The following is a 13,642-nucleotide window of genomic DNA, read 5'->3' as shown; positions in this document are numbered from 1 at the left end:
CTATTCAAAATTCTACCCAACTGCTACCAACCACCTCCTCCTTTCGTCCATTTCCTATTCTTTACCTCCACTTCAACCACACCCTACCACATTGACTACCACCTATGCTTCCACCTCCACAATGCCCAACACAATTGACAATATTCATCTCTTTAAAAAAATTCTCTAATTGTCGTTGAGAGATTCAATGACGATGACAACAATAACTAATGCCAACTTCGGTTATGAGAATTCGACTGAAAAAATAAACACAGTCTCAAGTCTTTTCTTGAAAGTATCTATCATCCATTACACCACTTGAAGAACATTGATTTACAATTTTGGTTATTGTACGGTCATCAGAGTAAATGTACCAAATCAAATGCGGACACATGGGAGTTCCAAATTATGGTTACTAGGAAATTTTGTTTGGGAGGAGAAACCCGCTTCCAACGGAGACAAAACTCATGAAATTTTAAGGAAAGTCTTAGAAAATCATTCCTGGGACGTTTTTGAAACTCTAGCATAATATGAAGAAACGTCTATATCACGATCGTCTCCCATTTTCCATAATAATTTGGGCCATGTTTCTGTTTCCTGCTTCCACTTCCCAAATAACCATGAGATTATAAATTGTTTTAGTCAAATGCATTGAACCATTCAATGTCCAAAATTTAGTCAAAATCACAAGCCTTTGGAACACTAAAAGTTCTCATAATAAAGGATATTATGGCACTCATCCACAAAACTTGAACACATCTTGTACTTTAGCAATGTATCATCTTAAGAATAGCATTAAAACACCTACAAATCCTGTTCTGTACAAGCCCCCCACCACACAACAAGAATAGCATTAAAACTCTGAGAATAAAAATACTAATTAAGGACATCCAAAACTCACCAAAACAGTCAAAAAGTTTATCACAACTCAAATCAAACTCACCACTTTATCTAATTATATGATGTTTATAAGGTCCTCCCTGTAAAACTGTTGATCATCTTTACATTAGTAGTTAACTATAATAATTTCATCAGACAGTATACCCAATTTAATATAATTTTTATAGCCACTTTTGTGCAAATAATGTTAAAAAGTTTGCCTGGGAAATGCAGATGGGACCAGTTTACTGGGTAAAGCGCAAAAAAATCTAATTTAAAACCTCCATATTCTTTTCTTTAATATAAATAAATAAACAATCACAAAACAAAAATAAAGAACATGTTTAAAGATATGAAATGAAATACCTTCAACCAGAGAAATGCAGAGCAGACTTCTCTTGTTTATGCAATGGAGTGATCTGCACAAGAGAAGAGGATGTGAAATGAAGAACGATAATCAACAAAATCCTCATAGTACATGAAAACCGAAGTGTCCTGTTCCAAAAAACCAGAACAAAAGGTTGAAGAACAAAAGTTTGTAAATAACCAGGACAATCAATCAAAAGTTTAAAAATAAATTTCCCCAAAAATCAATCATCAACTAGGTATTTGCCCATATGGGTTTCTCAATCAGACCCAAAAACAAAGCAAAAATAGCCGAAGAAGAGAGAGAGAGAAACGAGAGATAGAACTCACCACGCTGGAGAACTATGTTAAGCGCCAACGAGATCGCCGGAGAACTCTGCTTTTGATGCTGGAACTCTAGCGGCTTTCGATGCTTAACTCTGATTTGGAGTGGGAGTGGGAGTGGGAGTGCTGAGAGAGAGTGAGAAAACCCTAGCTGTGAATAGAGGATGTCAAGACATACGGAGAAATGAGCCTGACCCATTCCCCACTGACCCGATGGATAGAAAAATACGGGAAGCCACTTATTTCGGGTAGGATCTCCATGGATAATGATTGGGTATGGTTTCTATTGCCATCCTTACTTCTAAAATTAATTTTTATTAAAAATTAGATAGAAAATATTATAATAACTATCATATAATATAAAAAATATATTATTATATTACGGTTTAAATTTGTGTTATATGAAAAATATATTATTATATTACGGTTTAAATTTGTCAAAAATGTGAGTTATATATAATAACATATTTTTATGCTGCGTGACTGTTAGTGTATCATTTTCTATTTAATTTTTAATAAAAATAGTTTTAAAAATAAATTAAGAAAAACTTAAAACATGGAAGCCCAATATGGGAAAAAAACAAACAATTAAAACCAAAGTAGAAAAATGACTATATATAAAAAAGGCAAAGTGTAATTTACCTTAGAAAATATACAAATTCTTTCTCTGTGGTTCAAATCAGACTAGAGAGAGTTGTTGGGTCTCCATGGGCTTACCATGGAGCCCGCATTAATAATTTAGACCTTTTAATGTGTAAAACTCATTGAATATTTCATTTTTATTAAAAATCAAGTTGATCAGATTTTGATAGCTACTTGATCATATCACATTTCTATCAATGATAAATATAATTTTGAAAATAAATTGTTGATAGAAATATGATATGATCAAGTGACTATCGACATCCAATCAACGTGATTTTTTTATAAATATGAAATACTTTACAAGTTCTATATATTCAACAATTCGGATTATTGATGTAAATTCAATGATAGGCACACGGAAGCCCAACATCAACCTCGTATTGGGAAGCCCAATTGAAAAGAACCCATGCCCATTAGAGTAATAGTTCGAGTAAGTGGGTGCACGGGTGGGCTGTATAATGCAGGTAAAATCCGACCCATTTTCAACCTCCACGTGGCTTGATAAAACCAAGACATCACGGACCACGGAAAATTCTACCATACATGAAGTGATTTTCATGTATGGTACATAAAAAAATATATATCATTAAATTTAGATAAGATAAATGGTAGTCATTGGATAAATCAAAAGTAAAACTAGATAGAAAAAGTAAAGTAGTTTTTTAAAAAATAAAGTAGTTTTGGTTAATTTTGAAATTTAAAAAATGATGCTAACTTACTATTTGCTACAAACATATTTACTATTTGGTATTCATTCATTTACTATTTGTTATGAATAAACTTGCTATTTAAAATATTACCTGATAAATAGGTCACCTTCAATTCTTGAAAATTATGTTTTTTTTATATTTTAAATTAATTTTAAATATATAAAACTAATGACATACCATATTTATATTTAAGGGCCTATTTGGTAACGTTTATATTTACTGTTTTCCATTTAAGTATAATTTCATTGACTATTAACTTAAGTCTATTGAAGTTGTGTCTTATTGATTGATAAGTCATGTTTAATTAAGTGGTAAGTATAGTTTGATTGAGTAGTAAGCGAAAACACAATAAATAATAACTAAAGTCTAGAGTAGTAAATAGAAATAGGCATATCTCATTGAATAATAACTTCTTGTATGGTAGAACAAGTAAGTGACTATAAGAATGTTGGGTTCATATAAAAAGACATGTACAACCATTTTGGGACTAAGTGTAGAGAGTGCAAGTTGTCAATGGTGATGCAAAGGTGCTTTGGCTTACTATCAATTTGATGGTACTTATCACTTGTTATGACAATACTTATCACTCTTAAATATAATACTTATTATTTGTTCTAATTCTAATTGTCAATCAATGGTTGTCAGTAATCAAATGTTTGATTAAATAATAAGTCAAGTCATATTATTCGTTCTAATTCTACTTACCACTCAATAGTTGTCAGTAGTTAAATGTTTGATTAAGTAATAAGTCAAGGCTAATAGAATTGTAGGTGAAGTCTCATTGAGTAATAAGTGGAATTTAATTAAGTAGTATGTTAAGTCTAATGAAGTCATAAGTGAAATCTCCTTAAGTAGTAAATGCGGCTTAATTGAGTATTTAGTCAAATTTAATGAAATAGTAAGTAAAATCTCATTCAGTAATAAATGAGATCATACTATGACACTCTCTAAAGTTGGTTAGATTTTTAAATTTGTTTATCACTCGTTATGAATTATCTTACTATTTGTTTTGAAACAACTTATCACTCACTTTCTAAATGAGATTTTATTTAATAGTAAGTCAAGTTTGATGAAGTAGAAAGTTGAGTATCAAACATTTGATGGAGTAGTAGTCTAATGTAGTAGTAAGTAGAGTATGTAGAGTATCAGTGTCTGGAAAGTGATATTTGATTGAATAGTAAGTCAAGTTTGATGGAGTAGTAATTAAGTGGAGCCTCATTGAGTGCTAAATGAAGTTTTATTAAGTAATATGTTGAGCCTAATAGAGTCATAAGCAGAGTCTCATTGAGTAGTAAATAAAATTTCTTTAAGTAATAAGTCGAGTCTAATGGAGTAGCAAGTGGAGTCTCATTCAGTAGTAAGTAAAATTTCATTGAATAATAAATCAAGTCTGATAGACTAGTAAGTGTGGCTTAATATGAGGAGTAATTCAAGTTTTGGGATATAGTAAATCGAGTATCATTGAGTAGGATAGATCAAATGAAGTGGTGTCTTATTGAGTAAGTCATGTTTGATTGAGTAATGAATGAATTTAATTGAGTAGTTAATAGAGTAAGTTAAGTGTCAATGAGTAGTAAGGTTTAATTGAACAGTAGGTCAAGTCTTATTGAATAATAAATAAAGTTTAATTGAGTAGTAAGCAAAGTTTAATAAAATAGTAAGTAGAGTTTCATTAAGTAGTAAATGAGATTTAATCAAGTAGTAAGTTAAGTCCAATTAAGTAGTCAGCCGCATTTAATTAAGTAGTAAATAAAATTTGCTTGACTAGTAAGTGGAGTCTTTCATTGAATAGTAAGTGGGGTTTAATATGATACAACTAAAGTGAGATTTAAATGAGTAGTTAGTGGGACTAAGTGGGATTTAAATGAGTAGTAAATCAAATCCAGTCGAGTGGTGTCTTTTTAAGTAGTAGTGAAGTGGAATTTGATTGTGTAGTAAGTTGAGTCTCATTGAGTAATAAGTAGTGTTTAATTGGATAGTAAGTCAAGTTTGATGGAGTAGTAAGTAAACAATTAACGAGTAGTAAGTTGAGTCTCATTAAGTAGTAAGTAGGGTTTAATTTAGTAGTAAGTAAAGTCTCATTGAGTAGTAAGTGAACTATAAGTGGAAGCTCATTGAGTAGTAAGTGAAACCAAATTTGAGTAGATAATGGAATCTATTAAAGTAGTAAGTGAAAGCTCATTAAGTAGCAAATGAAACCAAAATTGAGTAGTAAGTGAAGTGTAATTAAATAGTAAGTAGAAATTCATTGAATAGTAAGTAAAGTCTAATAAAATAGTAAGTAGAAGTTCGTTAAGTAGTAAGTGGAATATAGTGAAATAGTAAGTGAAAACTCATTGAGTAGTAAGTCAAGTCCAATTAAGTGGTGTCTTATTGAGTGGTAAGTCATGTTTGATTGAGTAATAAATGGAGTTTAATTGAGTAGTAGTGGTGATATGATGGTGGTGGTAGTGGTGATGATGGTGGTGGTGGTGGTAGTGATAGTGGTAGTGGCAGTAGTGGCATGGTGGTGGTGACAGTGGTAGTGGTGGTGGTGGATGGTGGTGGCAATAGTGGCATGGTAGCGTTGATGGTGGTGGTGTTGGCAGCGGTGGTGGTAGAAGTAGTAATAGTAGTGGCAGTACAATTTTAGTGATATTTATGGAAACAATGACAATGATGATGAAGGTAGTGGTGGTAGTAGTAGCATGGTGGTGGTAGCGGTAGCAATGGTAGTGGTGGTGGTGGTAGTAGTAACGGTGGTTGAGTAGTAAGTCATGTAATTTATTTTTATTTTAAAAATGATATCACGTTGCTTAATGTTTGAGCAAGTTATGAGTAATATTTTGTGATTATGTTATAAAATTACTTTTTTAGTTTGATTTGGTTTTAAGATTTTTATAGTTTCATTCTAAATTTTAAAAACCTGTAAGTAATCGTTTGGTCATTAGTTTATTCTTAAACAAACCAAATTAAATCATGCTCACCCCTAATAATGAAATTTACTAATATGACTATAATTACCATTTGTAGCGAGTTAGTTTACTACTAAATACAATTAATCTTATAAGTTTGATATAATTATACTCATAATCAATAACACAATGAGTAATCAAAGATCACCAAGTTCATAACTATACATTAAAATCCGAGTAAGGGTTATTTATGTCGAGTAAAACTAATTTCTATTTCATATTTTTATTTTACTATTTACCACTCATTGTGACTCTACTTATCGTTCAATCTAATTTTGGTTACCATTTAATAGTAAGTGGGGTCTTATTAAGTAGTAACAATAAGTAGGGTTTTATTGAGTAGTAAGTCATATTTGATTAAGTAATAAGTCAAGTTTGATAGAATAGTAGGTGAAGTATCACTGAGTAGTAAACTAAGTCTCATTGAGTAGTAAGTGGGATTTAATTGAGCAGTAAGTCAATTCTCATTAAGTAGTAAATAGAATTTAATTGAGTAGTAAGTAAAATCTAATAAAATAGTAAGTACAATCTTACTAAGTAGTAAGTGATATTTAATTAAGTAATAAGTCAAGTTCAATTAAGTGGTGTCTTATTAAGTGGTAAGTCATGAGTCATGTTTGATTGAGTAGTAGGTAGAGTTTTTTTGTTTTTTTTGTTTTTTAGATGGAGCGTAGTAGGTAGAGTTTGATTGAGTAGTAAATAATTGAATAATAAGCGAAATCTAATAAAATATGAGCAAGCTTGTCTCTAGTCTACAAAGTGGATTGGACCAATGTTTTCAAACCCAAATCGAAACAGTTGGGATGACCCTCCAAACCCAGACTATGCTCAAAACTTGCTTAGAATTTGAAAACCAGAAGAACCGTTGGTTCACTAGGCACGAGTCAACATAAAAACCGGTTAGGTTTGAAGAATTAAAGTTTCTTCCAAAAATATGTTTGTGGAGAGGACTTGAACATGGAACCAAGTGCATAAAAAGCAAGTACTCAAACCATTAAGCCATCAACACAATTGTCAACAATGTAATAAGTATATATACTATATATTCAATAATGTCTTAATTATTTTTACAAAAAATCAATGTATAAAAAATGTAAAATAAAATTTAAGAATTTTTTTTTTTGTAAATGTTTATTATTTATTAATGTTTGTAATTTTAATATCTACATTTTTTATACTGATAAATTTTAATATAGTTATGACATCACGGTTCAATTTTGATTCACCAGTGGTTGAACCAGTGACCCATTCACCCGATTATTTTTTCGGTTCGCTCACCGGTCCGGTTTTCAAAATCTTGGATTGGATGGTACTGTTGGGTCCGTGGGGCCCACCACAGGTGCCATTTCGATAGTTTGAACTATTCAATATGTTGAACTCATTGAAATCAGATGTAAAATATATTAAGTCTCGTACTTTTCTATAAAATTTATAGAAAAAAAAGTTTGTTAATGGAGTGACGTGGAATTATATTGGGAAAATTACAACTCAATAGTAGTTTTACAAATTAACACTTTAATTATTAATGTAAATGTACATAAATTTAGCACTGCTCTAAAATTATTTTTAAAAATTTACACTAAATAGTAATTGTCTCAATTATATTTGCTAGTAAAATAATTTATCATGTATAACATTACTTACCGCCCTATGAATTTACTTACCATTTATTATGAAACAACTCACTACTCATTTTGAATTGACTTGAAATGGTTTACTATTTGTAGCGATCCTGATTTTGACCCGGTCAGCTTACGGGGGTCGAGCTGCCCGGTCAGCTAGCTGAAAAGAAAAAATGCAAAATGCATTCGAAGTTGCTTGTCCGCTCGAGCGGCTGTTTATGTGCTTAAGCAGAGAATGTTTGGTTCCAAAAGTTTGACCTCTCTGCAAAAGTACTGGGAAACTGTATTCGACGCTCGAACGGGGCTTTCCACACTCGAGCGGACCATGTTATATCAGTTCGTGAATCTGATATTTCAGATCACTTTTGTATATATCTCTCTCTCTAAAAACCCTTTCCTCTCCCTTCTTTCTACATTTCTCTACACAAACTAGATCAAAAACCTTGATTTCTCAAGATCCATTTGAGTTTTGCCATTGTTTCTTCATCAAAGTGGGTTATCATCTCGAGGACTTCGTTGTGTGCGGTGAAGATCGAGTTTAAGCATCGTTGATTTTGGGGTTTCATCTCTATTCTTTTTCAAACTTGAGGTAGGGATTTTCTTAGAGTTATATATATATATATATATATATTTTGCAAGATCTATATGATTTTTGAAATCATCTTTCGATAGCTTTGAAAATTGATTGTTGATTCAAGAAGTTGAACGATTTTAAAAGTGGGCTTGTCTCTTATTTTTTTAAAATGACCTTATGGGTTTTGTTCTTCCTTGATTGAAGAAAAGATGATTTTGAAAGTTTTCTTTCAAAAGATTTGAGTTGTATAGTTTTGGTAAGAAAACCTAGAATTTGGAGATTTTTTTTTTAAGAGATTGAAAATCCATGAATGATATTGTTATATTTATTTTGTATGTCAAAATAAATGGATGTTTGGAAAATTTCTTATTTATATTTATATAAATGATGAATTTCAGGGAATATGAGAATTGTTGTTCATTTTAGAAATTATTGTTCAAAACGTTAAAATAGTCTTGAAATGACTAATTGTTGAGGATACTTGAGAAGAGAGAATTGTGTTATTCCTTGGATGATAAATGAGAATAAAAGTATTTATATTCATCTTGTGAAATTGACATATCAATTCATTTGATTACATTAAACTTTGAAAGTTGATTTGAAAACTTACATTGAGAAAAGAATATTGAGAAACAAGTTTTCATGGAATGATTTTGGGGTAAATACGTTGGTAAGTCTTGATAGGTGGTGTAAATGGTATTGAATAAGTTGGCTTGAGAGTCCAGGGTGAAAAACCGAAAACCCGCGCGGATAGGTGTCGAGCCTTCCGGTTGATATCGGTAAAAATGATAATTTGGTAGTACTTGTATAGTCTACTTGCAGACACCGACCTAGGGATTACCAGAGTCGTATTTACCGCTCTTGAAATGAAATGTTAAGTTTTGAAGAATTGAAATTGCATGACATCATTGAGCATGATGGTTTTCAAAGATGAAGATATGATTTTCTTTCAAAAGGGCAAAGCATGGCATGTGCATTTCATCTCTTGAGACTTGTATAAAATGTATATACTTTGTTAAGGATTTCCTATTGGGCTTTATGTTCACCCAACGAGATTTTTGTGCAGGAAAAGATGTGGTAATGTCGCCTAACTAAAGACGATGAAATGTGTGTTGAGAGTATGAGACTCTTATTTTACTGTGACTCTGTGTGTAAACCAATGATTGTATGTGTGTGGGTTTGAATAACCGTTTTGTGTAACTAGGCTCAAGCCTTGAAACTTGTAAACCCTTGAGGGTATTTATTTGTTTATATACTTGTTGTTAAATTAATGTATTATTGCATGAAGAACTATTGTATCATGTAATGTAAGTTTGAAAATTTATATTCGGTTTTTCTTGAAAGAGCCATAATTGTTGTATTATCATTTGAGGTAGAAATTTGGGGGGGTTCACTATTCATTTTAAACTAACCTATCACTTATTTTAAACTAACTTAGTCAAAGCTAAAAAGTTCATTTCGGTTGGTTTTTGACTTTTTTAATTTTGTGAAAGAAAAAATAAAATAATTATAATTTTAATGTGATATTTTATTTTATTAATTTTTTAACTTATTTTATATTTTTGTGATTAATTTAACCAAAAAAATCAACCCAACCCCACCCAACCCAACCCAATTGCCAACTGACACCTTGCCACTATTATGAACTTGACACGAAACTATATTTAGGCCAAGTTTGGGAAGACTAAAAAAGTGTACTTTTTGTCTTTTTGGACTAAAAAATTGAGGTTGAAAATATGGATGTTTGGGTTAACTTTTTGACTTTTTATTGAAAAATGTGTAATAAAAAATTGTAAAAATTGATTTGTAGGGAAAAATTTGAATTGGGAGTTGTGCAGCCGTAATTGTTGACTTTTGGTGAATAGTGTTAACTTTTTAACTTTTTTAGTAACTTTTTGACTTTTTGACTTTTTTGGATCTTCCTAAACTTGCCCTTAAGTCATATAATTCGTGGAGCCAAATTTTAGAATTTCATATATTTATTATGTATATTTGAATAATAGTAGGCTGCATATATTTATATATATATATATATATTGAATAATAGTAACAATATATTAATTTTATTCTTTTTTTGTCATTGAAAAAATTCAAATTAGTGATTTATTGAACGTGAATTATAAATATTGATAATTGTATTTTATTTTATTTTATATTTTTTTTGCATAATTTTAATTAAGTTTTTCAATAAATACATTGAATAATAATTTTGAATCCACTAATTTATGTACTTGTTATACAGACATAAAATATCATCATATTCAAGATGAGACCGCATTATATACATTTGACCCGTAAATCAGATGTTTTACGACAACCATTCAAAATTTGCCACGTTAGCCATTCCATGGGCCCACAACAAATTTTTCTCGAGAAAATTACACATTAGTGGACTTTTTATAAAATAGTTACAAATTAATGAAATATTTTATGAATTCAATTATTAATATTTATAAATTTTATTATTAATTTAATTTGTATTTTTAAATGCACTGAATATGAGATCCAAAAAGAAAGATCCAATGGCTGATACTAATTTATGTATGGGACAAGAATACCACCATTTGCGTACGATAGTTGGCGCCCACGGACCACAGTCCTCTCCCTCTACCTGTAGGGTTCCGAAATCTCACCTTGTCTTCTCCGGCGAATCTGTTCCTAAACCCAATTTTCCAAAATCAATTTTTTCAGCCATTCCAGGTCATCATCCTCTCTAAGTTATTTAAGCAGTAGTAGAGTGAGTGAGAGTTCAAGTTGAGAGCAATGGTGATAGTGGTGGTGACACTGGTGTTGGGCATCTTATTAGGGGCTCTATTTTTGATCCCTAGACATCTTAAATCTGGTAATTCTAACTTATATTATTGTGAATCTAAGTAGATGATGTTAAATCTTGTGTCAATCTCTCTCTCTCTCTCTCTCTCTCTCTCTATTCAATGTCTCATCTTACTTGTTGAATTCTCTCAAGTTCAGATCACAGCAAAAAAGATCTATCAAATGCAATCAACAAGGTACTTCATTTATGCAATTATTTTTTCTGATTTGTATTTTAATTATATATCTACATAAATAAACCAGGGACCCTGAAATACATAAAATGTATACCACACACCAAAAAAATTGAGATAGTGCTGCTAAAGCTTGATCAATATGTAAGCATTAAAAGGAAAAAAAAAGAAAAAAAGAAAAAAAAAAAAAAAAGAGAGCTAAATTTCTTGGTTGCAATTGAAAGATTTGATACTGAACTTCTTTCAAGCTAATGTGATTGTTGGTTTATGGATGGTTGGAAAATCAATGATGCATATATATTGAAGTGTGTATGCTTTATAAGACGTTTAGGCTATGTTTGGATGGCAAGAATTTTGAGGTGGAATGGGAATGTAATTCTATATCCTCATGATTCCAATGTTTGGAATATAATACAATAATAATGTGATTCCTGATTACCTACTCCACCACGAACCACATTCCCACACTAAGGTCTTGTTTGTCATAACCTAAAAAAGTCAAAAAGTCAAAAAAGTCACTATCTTATTTAAGTCACATTACCTCTCTACTACATCACTTCAAACCCAACCTATATTTCATAAAAAGTCAAAAAGTGTACTTATTTAAATGCTGCATTAATCACCTTTTTATGGGAAATAATCTAGTGTCATTGTGACTGTTGTCTGTAAAGCTGGGGAAGTTGTCTTCATGCATTACTAGGTCTGTGTGGTAAAGAGACCTACCCCAAGCCTTTCCATTAACCCACAGAACTTGGAAATCACAATTCTTAAATTGCTAGTTTTAAATTCAAAAGTGACTACATACTCTAAACTTCATCTATGGACCATATGTTTTGAGAATGAGAATTTGTCCAAATGCACTAAAAGCCATAATTTGCATCTTATTGGTATCATGATGGAATGTACATGTGCAATGATTATGGCTGTTCAATTCTGCTATCCCCTGCTCAGGACTCCGAAGCAATACAATGTCAAACTTTGATGACTATATTGTGGTAGAATAGAATGGTTTTACCTTCTTTTTACTTTCCTGGCATAATTTAAAAAAAAAAAACCCCGTGTAGAAATCTTGATCAATGCGATGAGTGGTTCATTTTTTGTTTTGTTGTTTCTAGGGAAGTTCATCCAGATTTCAGTATTGTCCTTCTCATGTCTTTTATTTTTTATTTTTGGCTTGTAGGCATCCAAAATGTACACCAAAGCTGAAGTGTCCTTGCATAACATGGGAACAGATTGTTGGATCATCATCAAAGATAAGGTCTTGTCACATTTATTGGATTTTGATGCATCATATAGATAATGTGGTCAGAGCAGTATAATTGTTTTCTCATCTTTCTTATTTTCCTTTTACTTTTGTGTTCCATCCATGTTCAAATTAAGTAGGTGTATGATGTTACCTCATATGTGGAGGAACACCCTGGTGGTGATGCCATCCTAGCACATGCCGGAGATGATTCAACCGAAGGGTTTTATGGGTAAGCATCTGTTTTTAAAAAGGTTTTCCTCTTCACCCCTCATTTTACAGTTATATGAATTACTTACTTATGTCTGTCAGAAAATTAATATAAAAGAACATATCTTTCTTGTGCTTCATTGCAAGCACTATAATTCCAAGTTATCCTATTAGATCAATCATGTATATCCAAAAAATAAAAATAAAAACTTTTGATCCTGGCTGCTTTCAGCATTTTTATTTCAAAGTTGTCCACCTATGCTTTTGTTTTGTAGTCATGTTATGCTTACAATCTATCATATTCATATACATGTGCAGTCCTCAGCATGCCACCAGGGTATTTGATATGATCGATGATTTTTACATTGGAGATTTGGAGAAGAATTGATTATTACAATTGGTTTGTATCTTAACATTAGAACAGTTTTGTGAGAATTTATTTATTATTCTTGGATGTTGTCTGCCATTTTTTTTTACCTTAAAGGCAGTTCTTCAATTTTTTGCTTATGTAATAGTTTATTGAAACAATTATTCTATTGACCCCATTTTAATCAAAGTAACATAAGTTAGTTGAGTAGTCTTTTGTAAAGTGCAAACAACAGTGAATCACTGTTCAAGCTAAGACAGTTGCTAGATATATAAATGTGTAGAGAACAAATGCTTTGCAGATGGCCATAGTGCAGGTTGATCATAAACCTACTATTGCCCAACTCATTATCTGTTTTCGGATGGGTCTGGATTGAGCTTGGAGCATTCACATGTCGCATTGGTCTTGTGTTAGATTACATTACATTTCTCGTATCTATTATGATTAGGGGTGTAAGGAAAACCGCCCAAACCATTTAAACTGATCAAACTGGTCAACAACGGTTGGCTGTGGTCAGTTGAAGAGGCCAATGATTTGTATGGTTTTCAAATGGTTAAAAAATAAATAAATAATAAAAAAAACTCTTTGCGGTTACTGAAACCAACTGAATCAATTTTATCCACCGTTTCATTGCTTTTGGGGGGGGGGGGGGGGGGGGGGGAAATACTACTCCATTTGTTTATGCTCCATGTCATGCATTTGCTAGGTCTTTATCCTCTTGTTTTGAATCAAATTAATCACATCAAACTACTGCATCAAACCGA

The 13,642-nt window shown here is 31.4% G+C and overlaps 1 protein-coding gene across 1 annotated transcript; it reads left to right on the top strand.

Moving 5' to 3' along the window:
• The first annotated feature begins 10,566 nt into the window (after nt 1-10,566).
• CB5LP (cytochrome B5-like protein) lies at nt 10,567-13,091 on the top strand. The gene is made up of 5 exons (XM_028197928.2): nt 10,567-10,895; nt 11,024-11,061; nt 12,239-12,316; nt 12,442-12,533; nt 12,830-13,091. Exons 1-5 carry the CDS (start codon nt 10,817-10,819, stop codon nt 12,897-12,899), a joined length of 357 nt encoding a protein of 118 aa, XP_028053729.2. The 5' UTR covers nt 10,567-10,816; the 3' UTR covers nt 12,900-13,091.
• Nucleotides 13,092-13,642: the final 551 nt, after the last annotated feature.

This window comes from Camellia sinensis, chromosome 13 (genome assembly GCF_055761805.1).
Source record: "Camellia sinensis isolate YWXY chromosome 13, ASM5576180v1, whole genome shotgun sequence".
NCBI lineage: Eukaryota > Viridiplantae > Streptophyta > Magnoliopsida > Ericales > Theaceae > Camellia > Camellia sinensis.
This window is presented reverse-complemented; position numbering and strand designations above follow the sequence as displayed.